Source organism: Sparus aurata, chromosome 9 (genome assembly GCF_900880675.1).
Source record: "Sparus aurata chromosome 9, fSpaAur1.1, whole genome shotgun sequence".
Taxonomy (NCBI): domain Eukaryota; kingdom Metazoa; phylum Chordata; class Actinopteri; order Spariformes; family Sparidae; genus Sparus; species Sparus aurata.
Window position 1 is genome coordinate 25,748,924 of NC_044195.1, and position 21,499 is coordinate 25,770,422.

Here is a 21,499-nt window from a genome sequence, read left to right on the forward strand (position 1 = left end):
TGGCGCACCACACAATATTCCCTCAGCTGCTCTGTTACGTTGCCATGCCCTCTGGCATGCATCACTGCAAAGAGGGAGAGAGAAGAGGAGGGATAAAGCTGAGGAAGGTTGGGTTTTATGTATCTTGCCTCCTTATGCTTTGGCATACTTTGATCTCATTCCTGTGCGTGCTGGCTTTCTGCAGTTGCTAGGATGTGGCACCATGCTGGGTCTCTAGTGAGACCTGGATCTGGTTGTCGAGCAAAGGAAGTCACTCACTTTTAAAAAAAGAAATAAAAAATGTGATGTGTGTGTGTATCTGAGTGTACATGTGTGTGTGCATGTGTTGGAGTGGTGGGGGTGGTGGGTTGGCAGCTTGTTGATGAAGACATCAAAGCTCAGACTTATTTGATTTTACGTTGCTGCTTTAATCCCCAGCACTTCAAGGTTTCACAACACACAAAATGAAACACAGCCACGGGGTACATTACAGATATGTTCCACAAGATGTGTAGCAGCCGAAATACGTTATTAATTTTCTATTCCATAACAAAGAAAATTGGTAAAAGTCTGTGAAGTCCTCTTTGAATCCTGGTTACGGTGTCCTTGGTGTGGCAGGAGTGATTCATTGGTAAACAGTTTGCATATCCTCACTTTTCTCAGGTTTAATTAGCAGCCATGCTGTGGACTTTGATTGATTTTTCGTCCTAGAACACTCCGTCTCCTTGGAGGCAACAAAAGACTTGTGCGGTTGCTCTGCACATGTATATGGAGAGATAAATGCACTCACCTGGTTGTTTAAACTGATCCTACATTCGTTTCCCCTACTTATAGCTACACAGGCCCAGAAAAGAATTTGGTAGGTGCAATCTGTGTCATGCATAACGCATGCTTCAAGATGTTTTGATCAGCTCCCTCAAACTGAGTAATTTACATGGATGTACATTATTACATTTCTGTATTCATTTAGCTCAGTTAAAAATATTTGATTCTTTTTCTCAGTCACTTGCTGTTTTTCCATTATCTCTATAGTTTATCTTGTGATAATGTGTACCCTCAGGCTGTAACTCTTTAGTTTTGTGTTGTGTTCTAGATTTTTTTTATTTTCCAATCGGTTTTCTGAGTGGACCCCTTGAAAAGAAAGTGATAGCTTAAGGGTTTTTTGACTAAATAAATCTGGCTGCAGTCTGACTTGAGTAGATTTTCACTTCACGTTTAAGAGGCTAAAATGAATTCCCGAGAGCACGAAACAAATGCTTGCAATCAAATCTTATCTTTAATGTTTACTGTGTGTTTTATCCCAAATAAAGCATGCATGTAGGAAGGTGAAGAGATAGTCTTTAACCATAACTGTGTGAAATTAATGAATACAATTAAGAACAATTCATTTCAACGAGTCAGTTGCATGTGTAAAGGCAACCAGGTGAACTCAAACAAAAGATGCACAAGGTCAAAAATCTCCACTGGATTTTTCAGAAGATGTTATCATATTCAGATTATTAACATGGCATCAATATTTCATACTCGAATGTTTAATTAATCGCGGCAATTTCTGCATCCATTTGTATGATTTAGTTTTGTTTTGGTCTCTTTTAACTCCTGAGAAAAACAGCTGGCTCTTCATTTTCATCTGCCCCTGTACTACATGTTCAACCAGTCCCTTCCTTTGACTACTGTTTAGAAATTGTGTGTTAGTGTACAGTGGTTTTCTGTCAGAGCGTATCACCTTAAACCAGATTTCCTTTTGGGGCTGAAGAGGTCGATGAGAATGAAGTTGGGGGGGATGGAAATCCAAAAATGATCCAAAACAGACTGAAAGGCTTAATAGAGCTGGGAGGAACTGCAGAGCTGGGCGATAATTCATCACTACAAGCCTACACCCTGTTCATATTACACATAGTTTATTTGATCTATTGTTGATATAAAACATTTTTATTAGTGCAGCTTTAAGATAATTGGGTTTTAAACCTGACAATGAACCATAAAACACAGGCACTTATGCACTTGAATAGCAGGAGGATTTTTCTTTTCACAGAGCAATATTTGTGCCCTGGGATGCAACCGAACATGTGAGAAAACTGTAAATTTTTATATTTGTCCACCTTTTGCCTGAGCGGGCAGGCAGGGGGACATGTGATCAATCATGTGTTCTGTGGGGAGATGTGTGCTGTCAAGGACAGGGCGGTTGTTTCACTGCCCTGTCCCGTTACCAGGGCGACTCGGGGCGTTGATCATTCATGGCCTGGGGGATGAGGAGAATTTCACACCACTGTTTGTTTGTATGTTTAGGTGCTCAGATTCTGCTCGTCCGGAAACCGTCCGACCCTGTTCGCTTCCCTGCAAGAGAGACTGCATTGTGACACCCTTCAGTGAATGGACAGCCTGCCCAGCAACCTGTATGCCAGGTAGCTCTGCTTATGAATTGTCTTATGCCTCTACAACCTTTAGAAAATGTGTCAGATATCCATTGCTTACTGGTGATGGAGGGATTTTTTGTAAATAAGACCATTTCTGTAAAGAGAAATGAGAAATGCGAGAGGTCGAGTGAATCCAATCCTCATCAAAATAGCACACATTACATATGGTGTATATGTATATATATGATCAACATACATACATTTAGCCAATGTTTTGGTCCAAAGCAACTTACAGTAATTCATACATACATTCATACACTGATGGCAGTGGCTGCCATGCAGGGTGCCAACCAGCACACCAGAAGCAGTTTGGGGTTCAGGATCTCAGGATCTTCCCCAAAGACATGCAGACCAGGGGAATCAAACCAGCGAACTTCTGATAACAAGACACTGGCTCTTGCCCTGAGCCACAGCCGTCGAATGGCTAGCCAGTTACTGGGTTAGTTAATTGACAAAAAAATCACTCGCCTAAGATTTGAATAATTGATGAATTGTGAAGGTAACTTCTCAAGAAAAATTACAAAACATTGTACTAGTTCAGACAGTTTTGCTTTGTTTCTTATATAGTAAAATTACATTTTGGGGGGTTTTGGACTGTTGGTCAGACAAATAAAGCAATTCTAATATAATTTGCATTTTGGGAAATTCACTATTTTCCTTTGTTTGGAAGGTTAATCCAAAATGAAAATGATAGTTGCAGCTCTGAACATTATATGATTGAACTGTTGTATCTAGAGTTGTTACAGCAGCAGGACACAGTATGAGTAAAAGCTTTGAAATATACGAGGTACTTACTGTATCGTATAATATATGTATTAGTAAGTGTCACCAGAGACTGGAAATTGAAAATGTTGTGCTCTCAGTTAATGTCCGTGGTGTATTCAATGATTACATTTAAGTGTAAATGACAGTGTTAACTGTCCATTACATTAAGCTGACACATCACGAGGAAAATGGATATTTAATGGCTTTCAATATTTGTACTGTAAGTATTTTGGAAATCAAAAAGTATGTAATTGTTTTTTAAAGAAGTGTGCAGCCATCTCGTCTCTGTAAATATGCTGTAGTCCATTGGGTCTGCTGATGATGTAATCACTTTCTTAATTGCACCATTTTCAATGTTTAGTAATTAGTGTTGTGTAATGAGCCTTGGAGCGGGAGCCAAATGAAGCCATTACAATGTGATGTGTCCGAAAACAGACTGCAGCGAAGTGGAGGACATTCCAGCCACAAGGGCAAGCTAATCAGGATCAGATCAACTTTAAAATGATCTGTTTCATAGCCATCTCTCAGAGATGTCAGGCTGCACGGGTGGTATTGTTCCTACTACTTTGACTTCACTCATACTACATATGTCAGCCATTTGTCCCAGTATCATTTTACTGTCTCTTCCTCCCGTAAAACATTCACTTGGATTCAACTGTGCTACTAATGCATTCTTTCAGTGAAGATTGTGTTTCTTGTTCAACAGATAATGCCACTGCCGCCACGCAGTCGCGATACAGGACCATCATTCAGAGGTCTGCTAATGGAGGTCAAGAGTGTCCTGACACACTGTTTGAAGAAAGAGAGTGTGAATCACTTCCTGTATGTCCAGTATATAGGTAAAAGCATAATTTATAACCACCCATTTTCCTTTCTTATTCAAGGATGAGCTGTCTTTATTTATCAGCTGTATAAAAGCACCACGAGAGAAGAAAGTGGACTGTGTTGGACCTTTTTTTTTCAAGTAATCGGGGTCACAAGAGCAAATTATTGTTGGGAAATATTTGCGATGTCTATATATTATTTTATAATGGCCTTAAGAACAGACGCCATGACAATGACACATACTGTCATGCTGCTCACAGTGTAATGTTATAATGGTTAACATGGAGGCATGTCTGTGTTCAGCGACATAAACTGAATTGCAACAACGTCACGTGGAAACGTTGCCACAACCACCGAAGCTGTCAGAATATAACAAAGCCCATTTTGTACACCTCTTAAACATATCGGTTATTGCTGTTAATGTGATCAGGAAAGTCACTGATCGACATTGATTGATTGACTGACTGACATCTTTGATAGTTATTGTGTGATGAGAAATTAACAGTGCGTAAGTATGCAGTTTCTGGGTCAATAAAAGATTAAACAAAAGTCTGACATTACAGGCTAAAAAAAAACATTCTCAGTCATTTGGCAGTATATGGACACACATAAAAAAATCTAAATAGTCTTATGATGTGGTCTCCTTAAGCATTGTAAGTCATATTATAATACTAATACAATACTAATATGCCCATGTAAACAGGTCAGAGCTGCCAAACAGCTGGTGGCAGACAGCTCATGATCGTCTCACCTATTTATTTTCTATGTTACGCCAATGTTCTCAGCATAAGTAGACCTGAAAACGACCTGCAGACAGTCATATCGACATTATACCAGCCTTTCGCGACTGTTTCAGTGTCTGTATTTGTAGAATATGTCACAGACATGGAGAGAATATATACGACAGTTATTTTCTCTCTTGTTCTCCTTCAATGAGGGTAGCAGGACGTCAAGTCATCATCTCCTCTGATCAGGATCAATGACAGACCTCATGTAGAAACATATAGCTGGCAGTTCAGCGCCGCTCATGCAGGCTGCGTATCTGGCCGTTTCATGCTGCTTACCAACTTAATCAATAATCAGTTAATCATTAAAAGCTTATAAAAATACAGATCACCTGCGGATTTTTGCAAATTTTTCCCAGCATTATTCAGACAGTTGAAATGGACATTATTAAGTGTTTACAGTATCGAATGTGAATTTGGTAATACACAAACATCCCTTAAAAAATGGCTTATATTAGAATAACATTATGCAGATTGGAAAAGCAGAGTGTTCAGTAGGTAGAGTCCAATAAACATCATCCAGTTAACAAATTAGAATATGTAAATGTTGCATAATGCTTTACTTTACTTACTGAGACCATTTTTTTTTTTTTTAATGGTGAGCACAGTTTGTATTTCACCACTTATTGTTGAACATCTTTAAAATAAAGGGCCTCGGTCTCTACCTACCTTTTGATAATCAGTATTAATTCCCTTACATTCCACAATAAATGCTGTTTATTTCAAGAAAACGTATAAATGTAATCGCCGGGGGTAACTGTGATTGTGAGTTCCTTTAAGTGTGTCTAATGAATACATATTTTTTTTTAACACCATTCTATTTTTCAAGATAGAGTTATTATGTCGGCTGCATGTGGTCCAGACCAAGCACAGAACTGAATCTTGGAGGGAAGCTTTTTCCCTGCTGTGTAAATGAAGCTGTAATAACACACTACCGTTCCAAAGTCGTCTCCCTGTGTGTTTTCGTGCAGGTGGAGGACACACAAGTGGCACAGCTGTATTCTGGTTCCAGATTCGGTTCGACGTGGATTACCCGGACCAGGGGAGGCCTGCGGGAAGGGCTTGGAAACAAGAGGCAGGTGTTCGCTTTCATTGTTGAACTATTCTAATCGCTACACTTGTCAGCTGCTGCTATATCGCCATTTAAGCTTTGCTCTTCCATCTATTTACTCCCCTTATTTAATGAGACCTAATAGCCCTTTCAGATCTGCTCCTTTAACAAGCAAGTGATGGAAACATAAAAGACAGAGGCAATTTGTCCGGAGAGTGGAACGAGATGAACCTTTACGTCTGTCGTCTTGATGATCACATCTCACAACGCCGGTTTCTTATTAATGAATGCCAGCCAGTCTGATGGCCACAAACACATCTCAGCCGCTCGAAAAGAAACAATCAGCCTTGATGCACACAATAACCGCAGACACTTGTGCGGACTGACTCGCACAATGAAGTTTTTAAAAAACATTTTAACAGCCTGTTTATCTCACACAACAGAGGTGTCAGGCGAAACGATAAATACGTGCTTCATAACATGACAATCCGGGGTTATAAAGTCTGATGCTGAGAGAGTCTGCAAAACAACAATAAGAATAAACTCACAAAACACAATTCATTAATTCAGAGCACAATAAGAGCAAAGCCATGAACGGAAATTATATACAATCCTCTGGTTCTCCTAAATCAGGCGGTCCCAAACTCTTCCCCTTGGAGAGCCAAAACTAAAACTACATTGTTTTTCATTGTATTGTATTGTTAAGATGCAAAGTGGCACTAGGATCCCAGCTAACCATGACTAATGCATAGCTGTCAGTCGCTCCCAGGCCGCTCCCCTAACTGGATTTGGGGGACCAGAAGAGTTGACTTTATTCTCGACATTTCGACTTTATTCGCGGAATTGTATTTCAACTTTATTCTCGACATTTCGACTTTTTTATTGAAGTGCATAATGAAAGAAAAAAAACATCCTCCTCTGATTGTTTTTCCCCTCATCCCTGGCCCTAATACTCTCCCGTATATTTAACTAGCTTTTTTTTTATCTTAAAAACACCTGGCAGGTCAAAGTAAAAAGCATATTGTGGGTCACCTATGGCCCCGAATTAATGAAACCACCTAACAGAGTTTTCCCTATAAAAGTTGTTCGTCCCGGTGGTAAGACAGGGCCTTAGGTCTAAGTCTAAGTGCAGCCTGGCTGTGTTTTTAAATCAGCAGATGTTGCTGATGATAAATGTATTGAAAAAATTTAAGCCTTGGACTAAATACTATCTCCCCATTAGTTCTTATCATGACTAATAGAATGTCAGTGAACTGGATTACGACTAGAATCTTGATTCAAAACCGATTCTTCATTGAATGAATAGAAAAACGTCGCCGTTACACTGTGAGCCAAACCATCCCATCATTCCCACAGTCCACTGAAATATAATATGAAAAATAAATATGGTCCACGGCCTTTATATTTTAATAAGTTGTCTGGGTTACACATGAATTAGTTAATTATTCTGAAAGCAAATTTAACTCGTGCCTTTTTTTTTTTTTGAGACAAACAAAATGAGGGGGAGGCGGGGTGCTTCGCTGTGTTGCTGTTATCTCGATATTTCCAGCAGCGGAGAGCCGCCTCTCTGCTGCATCCTCAGCTCTGGGGACAGCCGCTGTTTTCAGAGACCTTGACTGGGGACATCCTATTTTTGAGATGAAAGATACCGAGCACCGAGCTATTCTCTTCAAGTTCTGTTTAAGTTCTGCGGTGTGTGTGTGTGTGTGTGTGTGTGTGTGTGTGTGTGTGTGTGTGTGTGTGTGTGTGTGTGTTGGTCAGCTGGTCCTCTCTTTTTTGCTGCTTTGAGTATTTGAATCACAGTATTTACGAACCTTACCATCGCAATACACAAGCAGGAAAAACCCAGCATAAGGTGCGCTGAATGTAGATTTTGAGTGGTATTGTTGGATTGCAACATTTTATGTGTGGATTTTTGAGACAACACTTTTGATCAGTAGGTCAGAAAATATTTTGTATAAGTCTATATGAAAGTTTAGCCAGAGCACAGCTGTTTTACTTCTGTGAAACCTGTGGGCGGACGTGTCTGGATCTGTTGATTGTCTGCAGTCTGTCCCATACAGCATGATTACCTGTATCATGATACAGCCATTACTGTAGGCATCATTTATTGTACTGTCTCCTTGTAATTACCACTCATTATTGCCGATGCTTTCTGAGAGTCTGAATGTGTTGTGTGTGTTTTTGTTCGATGCAGACTTCTGCCTACTGTCCTTGGTGAAGAACTCCATTTTTTTTCCCAAGTGGAGCTGTGAGAGCGGCTGCCAGTGGCCCAAATCGTTAAAAAGCCAGAGAGTGTTAATTGGATCATTTCAGACTTATTTAGAGAAAAGCAAATGTCCCAATAAATCCCAGAAACTGGCTGTTCTATCTAATTTACTGAGGCGATCGGAGTGAAGTTTTTCGGGGGGCTTTCTGTGCCACTGCGACAACTTTTCTAGCATTTCTGCTCAGCCGCTCACTTTTACTAGGCGGTATAATTGTGACTGACATTTCTCGAGTGAGTGTCGATGACTTCTTGGCGAGGATGGGAGGGAGTGAGTGTCTGCGGTGTTCCCAGGTTAAGAGCAACCCTCATTGACCTTTAAAGCCTTCTATTTGAATATGATTAGAAAATGTCTAAGTTAAATACCTGTGACATTTCAAAAACTCAAGTGTGAGTCTGGAATTTGCATTCGGTGGAAAGACTGAATTTAAATATCGATTTAAGAAACAAAGATTGTGGCCAGGGTTTCCTTTTCACTGTCTCATTTTGAGGAAAATTACATATAAATGTCAAATTGGGCCTAATTAGGGCACAGTGATTGGGAATAGGGCCAAACAAAGGGCATAAAAACTTTGAATAAGGCCATATCACAGATTTAATGACAGCAAGTTATAGCAGGGGGTTTCATGATGATGTTATTCAAGGACCTTTAAAGATGTGTCTATGCCATCATCAGCCCACACTCGGCACAGAGTACAATGTAGTCTGGATTAAATAATAGCTGATGATATGATAGAGACATGGCTTTATTTTCTTTTGTTGCGTTCATGTCATTATTCTCATCAGTGTGCAGTTTTGATGATATTTTCAGCATCAGGTTATGCTTTATTCATTGTTCACTTCCTGTTTTAGAACGTGTTATGCTTTCCTGTTTATCTGTGTCTTTGACATCAATTTCCGTTACCCTCAAAATATTCGACATTTTGTTATTTTTTCATGCACTTGGTATTCTCTGTGGTTGTTGTGCTCCCAGCAGTGGGAGCCAAGCATGAGATGGTATCTACTAAAAAACACTTCATTTCATTGAGAAGCTAAATATGAAAAAAGCAGGTTGTGCAGTGTTATCATGTGAGACACTCAACCTGTTTTGCGCCCCAAAAATATAGGCCAGCTCTCACGTTCTCCTCTGCATTTCACTGTGTAGACTATATCAGCACTAGTGCTGCATTTACATCCGACGGTGCATGTGGGGAAAGCTTCTCCTGCTCCAGAGTGTTATTAATTAGTGTAATTAAAGGTACAGGTGGGCAATCTGATCAACACTGGATAGTGATCAATCTGAAATGCATCCGCAGTCTATTTTTTTTTCAGCTGAATTGTGGGGTTTGCAGTATTTAATGTCCTTTTGCAAACCTCCCGTAACCTCCTCGACTAGCAGATCTGCTCTAGCCCAATTTATCCATAGATATATGATAGACGGCTATGCTGACTGGATGAATCACTCATCATAACTCGTCCTTGGGTGACATATTGTAAACGGTGTATCATGAGTTAAAGTTAACATGGCAAATGATGAGCTTATGCCAAAATGTAATAGTAATGGTCATACATTTTCTTTAAGTAACACTTAAATGTCTCATCAAAGTTACAAAGTGCTCAACAAGGAGTAATCAAAACATAAAAGGCAGATGAAATAACAATAAAATGAAGAGGATATATCAAATGGAAACAAAAACAATAAAGTATGACAGCATATGTTAAATGTTTCCTAAAATGAGTGATCCTTCTTTAAAGCAATGCTGTGTTTTAATGGAGAAACTCATCAGCTATTTCAAGTCTATTTCAAGGCTGTAGTCTGCAGGGCTTTATAAAGTTGAGACAAAAGATCACAAATTACTCAGCCAAGACTATTTAGGCATTTAAATAGATGATGATAGTATCTTTTGGCCATTTTATAAAATATACATCTGTTACATTCTTCACAAGTCAGGAGTAAGTCATTATAAACAAATCCTGTGCCTGGTTTTATTATTAGGCTAGGTTAATTTCTTTAACTCTACATTGATTCTACTGTGAATGATTACCACACATTAACATATCACAGTACGAGGAAAACATTGAAGAATAAAAAGGGTTATTTACACGTATTATCCTTAGTGTCCAAAGTGTTTGAGAGTGTAATTATGTCTTGCCACAAACAGCCAATGGTTGTGTTTCCCATCTGATTGCTGTGACACTTCCTGTGTCTCTGTATGTCACAGCTCTGGTTTCTGACAGGCTGGTTTCATAAATTACCAGAAAGTCAGTTTCTCGAATTTTTCTTCAAGTCTCGTTTTTTCCTCCTGCTTCTGTAGACAAATGGAGTCAACTCACTTCCATTTTCTGTTATAATAATAGCTCTCTATTTGTGCCGCTACTCCGTCTATTTCCATTGATTTCGTCGGTATGCATGCTTTTTTTCAGATATATCTAAATGACGCCGTTTACCACATTTGCTTCGGAGATTGGGCTTTGCGTCTACGAACAGTGAAGGGAAATGCATCAAACCACAAACTGTACCACGTGTAATGCACTGATCTATGATCTGTTCGATAGTTTCACCTTTAGTTACCCTTACAGTGTAAGTATGCCTACAGTAGTTGCTGTATCACTGGTTACATTCTTCCTAAACGAGCACCTAAAAAAATGTGTCTTTTATCTTCCTTGAGGTGTGCATCATTTTTGTTGCCAGGTTTTCGATTGAAAATTGCGTGACGCATTCAGACAGCCCTTACAGGAAAAAAAAAATCAAAAAGCGACCATTCAGTTTCAGCCCAGTATCAAACCGGAAACATTGGCTTAGACATGTACTGTAAGGTTACAATCAAGGCCAAGTTTGGGACGCGTGCGCGTGATTAGGTTCCTGCTTTACAAAGCCAATATGCCCTTGGCTTGAGCAAATGCTTCCTCCCTATCTCCAGTGTGCGTCTGGCCCCCGTGACGGATGCAAGGCTGCATGTTGAATGAATGCTAATGTCTGACCGAGTGTAAAATGAGGTGTGGGTTGAGGTGCTCGCGCTGACCTGACATGCCTCGGGTCACAGATAACAGGCATTACTAAATCAGACAAGATTTGAAGAGGAGGGATCCTCGCTTTGCCGAGAGGAAATCTTTCACCGAAAAAGAACAGGCATCTCTGAAGCGCATATATGAAGTTGTAGCTGATAACTTGGAAGCGTGCAATGAGCCAATGGATTTCACACTAACTACAACACACTGTGTCTAATTTCTGCCAACTTGTGGCTCGCTACCAGCTGGATGTGTCATATCCCTCCCTGAGTAGAACTGGAACTGTTTGGGAAAATTATTCAATAGAAAATGAGTCATGCTGATCATATTCAACTGCAGGGAGTCTTAATGGCCGTGATGAATCTAATCCACGTTACTCTGCACATAGAAGAGCACTATATGGGCAATATGGATGAATTAACATAAAGATTATACTCGATGTTAGGGAGGTTTTTGTGGATAGAAATCCTAGTTTTTAAAGTAATCGCAGGAAAATGTAACAAGTTCCGGGTCAGATTGATAAAAGCAATTTATATTTAAAAGTTGAGTGTGACAGCCCCTCTTCACAGATCCCGCTTCCAACTGGCCCCTCAGAAGTGATCACCTTTCTAATCCTAAATAACTGTATAATTAAAGGTAATCCCTGTCAGTGGCAGCGCCGCCAAGACAAAAAATCTTCGAGGAGACGATGTGAAAGGCCACATAAATGTAACCACAGGCTGAAATTATCATATTAAAAATGGATGTCACCCAGTTCACAATCAGAATGTCGGGACTTGCAGGGGGCTGGGCTTCGTCTAATAAAAGAGTCTCGGGGTGACAGAATGAGGCTGTAACTAGTGGATCAGGTTGGGTAAGAGAAAAGACAATTCAAGGTAAACGGACAAAGGTAAATGTCGACAGGGAGGCGTAATTATTCCCACACTGGTGCTAATTGGACTGATGCTGCAGCAGCTGTTAATGATCTGTTGTTTAACGCAAAATAAGGTTCACCTTTGAGGGTTCACCATGGTGTCACCGCTCCTTAACCCGAACGCATATGTCAAAATACAAAAGGATTGTTTTTTATATCCGTGATTGTGAATGTTACGTAAATGCACTTCAGTAATAGCTATCACCTCGCTTTCGGTGCCTTTGCCGAGGCCTCGTATGTAAATGACCATCCCACACACCCTCAGCAGACATGTAGAAACCCAACCTGTTTTTGTCAGAGGGCAAAATTTAAAAGTCAAATAGAAATCAATAAAATGGATTAAAGGCATGTTTGTATATCAGTGAATCCTCAAAGACGCGGAGGCGTTGGGGGGCGTTTCTCCACCAGCATCGCTGCCTTACTTGAATCCCAGAGCGTCCATGAGAGAACAGTGTATTTGAACATTGATGTCCTGTGTAGTGTCCGTCTGCTTTAATGTCTAGTTTAAGAACGCTGTGGTCCAATCGACTGCTACCGTTCAGTCGCTGACGCCTGACAAAGCAGCAAAAACGGAGCAGAGAAAAAGGAGCATAGTGTCGACGCCTGCTCATATGCTCACGTTTTTTCTTTCTATGAGATTTATTTAATTAACCAGGTTTACCACTGTTTTATTAGGTTTGTCATTAAGGTCACTTTCCTCTTAGCCGGTGCTGAGCAAAGTTGTGAAAAGCACCCAGACATCACACTTGATCTATCTCTTCTTGTCTCACACTGCCCTGTTTCTTTACAGTCGAATGTCTTTTTTTTTTTTACTTTGAGCACAAAAGTAAGTTGTGTGTCCAAAAAACAATTAGTGGCAAACAGTGTCGCTCATCAATATTGTAAGGAAAGGACTCAGAAAAATACTAAATATAATAAAAATGCCAAAATACACTGGAGGGGGGCTTTAAGTGCAGTACTTGTATAATATTCTTAGTTACATTCTTAGCCACTGCTCTGACAGTCACATAATTATTATTTCCACCAACTTCCCTGCCAAATTTTATGCAGCCTGAGATTTCAAGAAAATCTTTATCCAGGGAGTGTTTGAATTTAGATGTGCCACTTGATTCACAACACTACTGTCACCAGTTCACATTCTTCAAAAATGATTCAGTCAAGTGAATGTGTAATTCCCCCAAGAATGATAAAGAAGTGAAGGCTGATCTGTAGTAAGATGTCTGTTCGCTTTACATTTTGTTGAAATCAAACTGGTTAAAAATCCTTCCAGAGGTGGAGATTTGGATCTTTTGTGTCCCCAACTTGCAATTTTGAGTCATTCATTAAACCGAGCAGCACGATATATCAAACACTGAGACACAGCGCAAAATGCATTATTCAGTTTTTTGTTTTTTGCAAAATAAGACCGACATCAGAGACATCAAACTGGAGGATATACTTGAAGTTCCAATACAAAAGGCGTGCGTGTTGCTCAATATGGTGGTAAAAACACAGCCGGCAACGCAGCGAGGTTTAAGTTAAAAAGTGCATCAATAAGCCAATATTTATATGTTCACACAAATGTCTTAAAAAAAATGCATATCTTGAAGCGAAGACATTATGCTAGAGTCACAGGAATCCTCATTAGTATGCAAATAAATGCAGCAAGGCGCTCCAAAATCAAATCATCTACTCTACAGAGGGAACCTGTGGTGTCAGGAAATCTACTGTGGTTAGTATTCCGGGAGATGGCTCGCACACGAACACACACGTGACGTGCCGAATTTCTCACATTTTCTGTGTGTGAACGAGGACAATTCTCTCTTTTTTTAAAGCCATAGTTTTGCTCTCTTATGTAGCCCTTCCGTCGCACTGCACATATCAATCCCTCATGCCTCCTTTTGTCAATTTGTTTTAAAGTGAGCACTTTCTTCCCAGACCACAGTTAGCTCTGTCTTTTTATGACAAAGAGTGGACTTACTTCCCTTTGATAGTTCTCATTTATGATGTAAGATCTATCAAATAATTGCAACACTCATGTTCAGGGGTATTCCCCAAATTTAAAAGCAGCCACACTGGACTAGAAAGTCTGTTTGCGATAAATTGGATGCTACATCAGGTGTTTAGTTATCCATCTGGTCTCGCTGTGTGTCCTAAGTACCTGATAATTATTCCGAGCACACACGGGCACAAACTGCCGCTACAGCACAGGGATGTCTTTATCCCTCATTGATCAGATACCTATACACTGATCAGAGAGTGTATACATCTTTCTATCAAGAGTGTTTAGCTCACGCGTTAATCCGATTCTGTCAATGTTTGTTTTTCATGCAATAAATCATAGTTATTTCATTTAGTCAGATGAAGGTGTTGAATTAGCATTTCACAAGATGTGAGCATGAAAGCTACACAGGGATGTTCTTTATAGCCATGATGAAATGGCTTTCCCGTAACCCATTAAACCAAACACTAAAAAAAAAGATGAATAATAGATCCTTCCCTCTCTGATCGTGTTCAATCAAACTGTGAATATGAGCTATTGCTTGAATTAGGGGTTATTCCAGGACGGACGACCATGAACGTATCTGTAGGGAGAATTCAAACAATACTGGAGATAACTGAACAGGATGACTTAACTTGGTGAGATGCGATCCGCTCCGTGTGCATTGTCTCGTATAATTGGAGTGACAGTCTCGCCTCCCCTCTGTGTTCACAGGAGTCAGTTGTGTTGAGGAGAGCGGTGAGTCGGCCAATATGACAGAATGCCTGCGGTGGGCTGGCCCCCTGCCCCCTCAGATCAGAGAGTGCCGGGTGGCCTGCAAGGACGACTGCACTCTAACTACCTGGTCCAAGTTCTCCGAGTGTGCTGGATGTGGCAGCTCCCGCAGTCGCAAACGTTCCCTCTCAGGTAAAGGCTTGACTTTTATTCACCGGCTGTGAGACACAGAAATCACTCACGCTCCTTGCATGTCCAGCCGAAGAATGATTGGATTAATCGATCACACATTTCAAACTATCATAAACACCAACCTAGACACCAGAATAAATGTTTAAATCTTGTTTTTTTTCCACGACATTGCTGTGCTTGTGCTCTGGTTAGGTTCAGGCAAAAAACACTTCAAAGTTCAAAGTACCTGTTTGTTACCTGACTTCCATGTCAGGAGTTGGAGAGGATGGTGGTGGAGTTAGGTGACGGACATCTCAGTCCCTGTTTTTTTGGCAACCAAAACAGGTATCTTAAGCAAAAACATGATGTTTTTCTAACTCTAACCAATAGGTTTTTGTGCCTAAACCTAACCAGAGCATCAGCACAGCATTGAACATTGAACCGAGACAAATGCAAAGCTTCAACAATTAGAAAAAGTAAAGTCGAACATAACTGTGGTTGGCAGAAACATAAAATTTTATTGTGGCAACTGAACAATGCTAACACATGAGTTGGTGCTCATCTTTCAACCCCCACACGTAAGTGCAGGAACAAGTAAGAAGCTATTTTGAGAAAGTCACCTTAAAACAAATGATGTGTCTGATATTTTAATTTACTTCTACCACCTCATGTGACAGATTCTTTTTTTTTTTTTCTTTTCATGTTCGCACCACACAGTGAAATGAAATTATCACTTCCTGTATGAATACATAGTACTAACCCCCTTGTACACTCATTCCAAAAGTGATTCCATCATTTTCAGGGTTGTCGTCATTGCAGAGGATCTTTATGTGCTGAAAAAAGCCCCTGTGCTGTGACATATATAGCAGCATCCAGTCCAATCTACTGTAACTTCCTACTGTCCCTGCAGTGTTATGTCAGGTCTTAAATTAGGTCTCTCATAGCTTGTAATCCCTTATTTCAGTGCAGATGGCGAAATCTGAATTACATGCCGTGGTTGCGGACCATGCTGGATACTATTTGTCTTCATGAATATTTGATCTGATGCCGGAGGGGCTGTAGTAAACATACCCTGTCTCCTTCTATAACGCTCTTAGAATCCAACACATGAAATCAGCCTTTTGCTCAGTGGCGGGTTTCATTTGAAAAAAGAAGTGCATGCTCATGCTCAGAGGGTCGTAATGGTCATAATGGATCCATTTTTCAACTATTTTATGCCAACTTTTACACTTCTTTAAATTTCTCCGTCAGGTAAATTGATGAAAAGCAAACCCACTGTGGGTGTTAAGCTCGAGGATGTGGTTGAGGAAGTTGGCAGCTCACCAAGGCCTCTGCTTAGATGATACAACTACCTCCTGGAGTCGTGCAGCCGCATAGTTTGCGTGTCTAAACTTAAAGTCGTTCTGGAGGTCCAAAAGGCTGTTTGAATACCGAGAAGCGGAGGAAAAAAATCTCCATCAACCAAAGTTGGCATATGTTATTGGCTGTTACGGTATAAACACAACAGCCTGATTACTAATGGATGAAGATAAGGATGGAAATTGGCAAGGTATTCCTGCCAGACTAAGTAAACACAAGGAATATAAATCCTTTGGTTTTGCATGGAGCATATCATGACAGGTGTTCCTGAGGTTTGTGTATATAATTTTGGGGTTGTCATAATTTAATAACCTCCCTCGTATCGTGCCACTTATTACCCGTAACAATGGTTTGTTTACAAGTAAAACAAATCGAGGGCTTTGAAAGGAGAGCAGCCACGCCTCAGCAATATGTGAATGTTAACTTTTCTGACAGCTTCCGACATCCCTGCCTGACCCCCTCCCTGTCACACAAACACACACGCACACACGAATGCAAATCATTGGATTTTGTATTCAAAGGTTTGATGTTACACCTATGACTTTTAAACGGCTCACTCACAGACCCGTGTGATTGATTCTGCGCAGAGTTTTGTTGTTATCTGTATGCGTTTTGCATTTTATGAGTCAATTGAGCCGGATACTGTATATATATGTGGCAGTCTATCCGTGTAAGGACAGCAGTGGGTGGCGTAGTATTTAACACTGTCGCTTTAAAGTGAGGCTGCTCTGGTTTTCAGTCCACAGGGAGGCTGCTGCCTTTCTGTGAGGAATTTGCATGTTTATCCCATGCGGGTTTCCTCCTGGTGCTCTGATTCCCTCCCACAGTATAAAGAAAACAGGCAGATTAGGTGAACTGATTATTCAAAATTGCCCATAGGTGTGGATATGTTTGTCCATCTGTGTGTGCCTCATATGTAGACTGTCAACACCTGTCTAGAATACACATCTGTACGCCATTTGCAGAATAGGTACTTGGATTTTTTTTTGAAAGATTAAAAGAAGCTGGCTGAGTGGACATGGCTCATCAATTAACTCAGACAGCCAGGTGTATTTAGTGCTCATGCACAGCAGTATTGTTAAGCTACCTTCGGGCTTTTGGACTGAGAGAGAGACAGCCCACACCTGTTTGACCACGTGTCTTTTTTGCTGAGAACTGTTGAGGCGAATACCTCCAGATTTGTCTGCTGGTTGGACCAGCCAAACGACAATTAAACTGGAAACAAGGATGTCTGTGATGAATACCATTTAGGCTGGCCTTGGTGGGGTTTGTCGTGCGCTAGCAGCTGATGCCAACTCGATAGGGGTAAGCCCCACTGCCAGCCAGCAATCTTTTTTCTTTTCTTTACCTGTTTCCATTTCACAGACATGCAAACACTGTTTCATGCCCATTGCAAATGTGTCATCAAGAGTTTCCGACCAACACAGTTGTCATTTTCATATGCAGTGCCCACGTTGTGTAAATAGCAGATGTCAGCATGTCCTCATCAGAAAAACGACAATATGTCGCCTATGAAAACTGTTTATTACGACCCATATCGACAGTTTTTGGGAGGAGGAAGTGAGGGGAAGAAGTACAAAGGGCGACAAACAAGCATAGGGTTTTCATTCAGGAGAGCACTGTTCCTGCCCAGTGTGACATTAGAAGTCAAAGTTCTTACCAACATAGTGACATTACTTCACGTACACTGAAGTTACATAAGTAGTTTTGTAGCCTAAACCACAAAACTGCAATGGTCACGTTGTTTAGGAGTCGACCTATTCACTTGTGTTGGTATGAGGAAGTGTGTCTAAATGTACTTGTGTACAGTGTTGCAGTATTCTCTGTTCAGATTGTAATATGCAGCTCCATAGGCAGGCATACACGCATAAAGGGAGTTGGACGTTCCCTAAATGCACTTGGGCCGCACACTTTAGACGCCACCCGATCGATAGTTTAATAGTGCCCTAAATGTTAGAGAGTGACCATAGCCTGGAAAATACTTTCCAGTCATTCATGTAATGGATACATTAATCCCCTCATGACCCGGCACAGCGTAGGCAGTTTAAAGAAGGGATTGCTATTAGCCCTGTGATGGAGTGGTCAGAGGTGCACGCTGCTTCTCCTGCATGTTGTTCAATGCATGCAGGGATAAACCCGTTAAATCAAGACCTGTGACTCCCTTACAGTGTATGTCGCATGTCCAGGCATCACAACCACAGCGGCAATTACCATATTTATAGACTAATATGATCCTTGACAGATGATTTGCATTAACATTTTGAAACAGCATATATATCTTTAACTGATTCTGATGTGCTGATATAGTTACAATAAAGAAATGACAGCTTGAAAGACGATTGAAAGTGGCAGAAACACAAATTAAGATCTCATTTTCAAGGCTGTTGCAATTATGATGTCGCTCCTTGTCAAGACCTCTGAAAACTTCAACTCTGCTTGCCCCAAATGCCAGTTTTATCGTTTTGTTTACATTAATTACACGGACGCCCAAACATTAATGGGGTAATGATTTATTGATGTTTTAAATGACACACATTTATGCAGATTAGCCGTAATCTGAATCTGTCTCCTGTCAGGATGAAATGAATGTGTTTCTCATTGCTTTATTGGCAAGTGCTGAGTTGTAGCTAATTTCTCTCCGAAGCAGCATGTTGACTTGTTGTATGTGTATTCAGACGTTAAGTTCTGTGAATTATTTCTTGCCACAGATCAGAGAGCAGAGTTTGTGCGTGGAGCTGTAAGAGCTTAACTGCAGATAAATGGTTTAGCTACACTATCCAGCTTTGTTACTCAGCCATTCAGAATTGTTCCGACTCTCTTCTTTGTCAGACTAAGCTTTTAAGTACCTTGTGTGTACCACTTAGCCTGGCCTTTTATAGAAATACTGTAGTTCTAACGGTCAATTTGCCGTTTGGAACAAAATTGATTTGATTTCATTCCGTGGTTCCGTTTTTTCTCTGATCTCATGCCCTCTCTACTCCATGTGCTCTGTGAATTCATTCTTTGACTTTGTTTCTGCTCTCTAACTGTCTGATAGCATACATATGTGTTAATTTATATTATATTGATTGCACAATATATATCGATTGAGAAATTTAAACCCACACGGGAAAAAAATCCACTCAAATTTCCGAGAAAGGTCGGGGGAAAATAAGTTATCCCAACTGAACATATAGCACTAAGCTGGGGTGCAGGGAAAAGGATTTCTCTGGGATTTATTACACACCGTTGTCACCGTACATGGATTTTACTGTCGGGCATTATACTACCAATGAGATCGACTACAATTGCATAGAGAGACTTGTTGTTTTATGACATTAATTGTATGCCAACTGTTCTGGGATTTGTGTAGAAAATAGAAAATACACGTACCAATATGAATAATGTCCATATTTTCAGTTGTGCTTTGTGAACAATATAAGCACTCATTACAATGATTGAATGCTTTTAGATGTTGGAACAGCTTTTTCTTTTAGTTTGTCTTTAAAGACAGTTTTAAGTTCAGTTTTTACCGGATCCCCCTGTATGTCACTCTCCTAAGATGTTATTATAATCAGTTACAATGACCCTTAAAGCAACAATGTGTAAGGTATGGTCAGAATATTAGTTTAAAACATGAAAAAAAAAAAAAAAAAATGAAGTAATATTTTAGCAGAATGTCAAGAAACAAAATGGACGTTATGTCAAAGATGTCTATGTCCTCTAAAGCTATGATGCTAACCAGCTAGCCCCGACCCGTCCTGTCTCGTAATGCCACTATGTCAAGAGGCGATGCTCCAATGATGATTGGGCCCTGTAGATTCAGCTGGTAGATATATGTCAGCTTGGTGTGAAAAGTGAACAAAATAAACTCAGAAAACTTGCTTCCTAGTCCTGGTTAAAAGCAGTAAACCACCTTTTTACTGTATCCCCAGACTTTATACTGACCTCAGTTGGTGTTGGGGGCTGTTCATTCCCAGTTCCGTTTCCAACTGTGCTCACTCTCTACTAAACCTGGTTGAGCTGAGCCCCGCTGCCCTTTATGGCTCCCCTTCTGATCTGAGGTCCTTGTTCAGGCAAACTTTAGAGGCACTTGCTCCATTAAAAAACTGAGTTGTCGTAGATTGTGCGGAGGACAGCTAGCAAGGAGCAGCAGCTCTCAGTAACTCAGGTGACATGCTGCCCTCTGTATTTTTAGAGCTACTTTGGCCGTGTTTTACAAATTAACACCTTTACAGGAATGAAAAAGAATATTTTCTTTGATTAAACAGAATCTTTCTTATAATTACACAAAACGTGTACCACCTTACAGACCTAACCTTGATAATAACTTGAAATATAAAATGTCTCGTTTGCCACCAACAGTGTTTCTTGAACAGGCAGTGTGTTTTTTATCAGTTTGAAAAATGTTAACCAGATCAATGACAGACCAAGGTGGGATGCACTTATCAAATCGAATGAAGGAGGTTGCTGTTTACACGTCACTATTCAGTTATGTCTATCTGTTGACATCTTTGTCGAAGCTATTTCATCTGTGGCCTGGCCATTACCCAGTCAACATTTGCAGATGCTTCTCAGGTCACTTCTGAGAGGGGACTGCAGAGTGTCATGACTGTTAATGGGGAATGAGCAGAGGAAATCAAAAAAAAGTCTTCTAGTGATCAAACATTTTATTCAAATGCATGATGTTGGAACTGGTTGGATATTGCACACTTAGATAAGATTGTTTGTGATGCCTGTTAGCCTATGTGGTGCTTTCGCCTTTAATGTAGTTGTCAAAGTGAAGTGATGTTACACTGGCGCTCCTCAATCAAACACCAGCAGTGTCGTAGATTGAACAGATTGTTGGTGAATTGCAGTGCGGTGGCAGTGAGTTCACATGCTGTGAGGAATGTTTGCAATCAGACCCACTTCAGAAACAGATGGGCTGCTCATTGGGCGCACAGGACACAGAGGACTCCCAGGATCCATGAAACGGATAGGGGCGCACAAGTGTAGCAGGATTGGGAAACCTGCAGCGCAACTTCCACTAGGCTCGTGTTTGAGTTTAATGTACAGTACAGAAACAAGGTTTTTTGCCACAATTAAGACAATGACATACTAATTTCCCACTGCAATTTGTTAAGGCCACACATGCATGTTGCACAATGTGTTTTTCCAGCTCTATTCTGTTGGGACCAGCAGGGTTCATTTTAACCAAACAATAAGGAAATAGCCACTTAAATGCAGGAACATAAAGCAATATAATACCAGGTGTCCAATATGAATAAGGCAGGTTCATTCTTATTTGTCTACTTTTAAATCAA

General features: G+C 40.4%; 1 protein-coding gene across 2 annotated transcripts in view; it reads left to right on the forward strand.

The window, feature by feature from the left end:
* thsd7ba (thrombospondin, type I, domain containing 7Ba) overlaps nucleotides 1–21,499 on the forward strand; it is a 169,378-nt gene that overhangs the window by 98,768 nt on the left and 49,111 nt on the right. For both annotated transcript variants that reach the window (XM_030429404.1, XM_030429405.1), the window contains exons 10-13: nucleotides 2,269–2,384; nucleotides 3,868–4,000; nucleotides 5,743–5,846; nucleotides 14,685–14,876. In XM_030429404.1, the coding sequence (XP_030285264.1) occupies nucleotides 2,269–2,384; nucleotides 3,868–4,000; nucleotides 5,743–5,846; nucleotides 14,685–14,876 (545 nt within the window). The remainder of the gene's footprint in view (nucleotides 1–2,268; nucleotides 2,385–3,867; nucleotides 4,001–5,742; nucleotides 5,847–14,684; nucleotides 14,877–21,499) is intronic.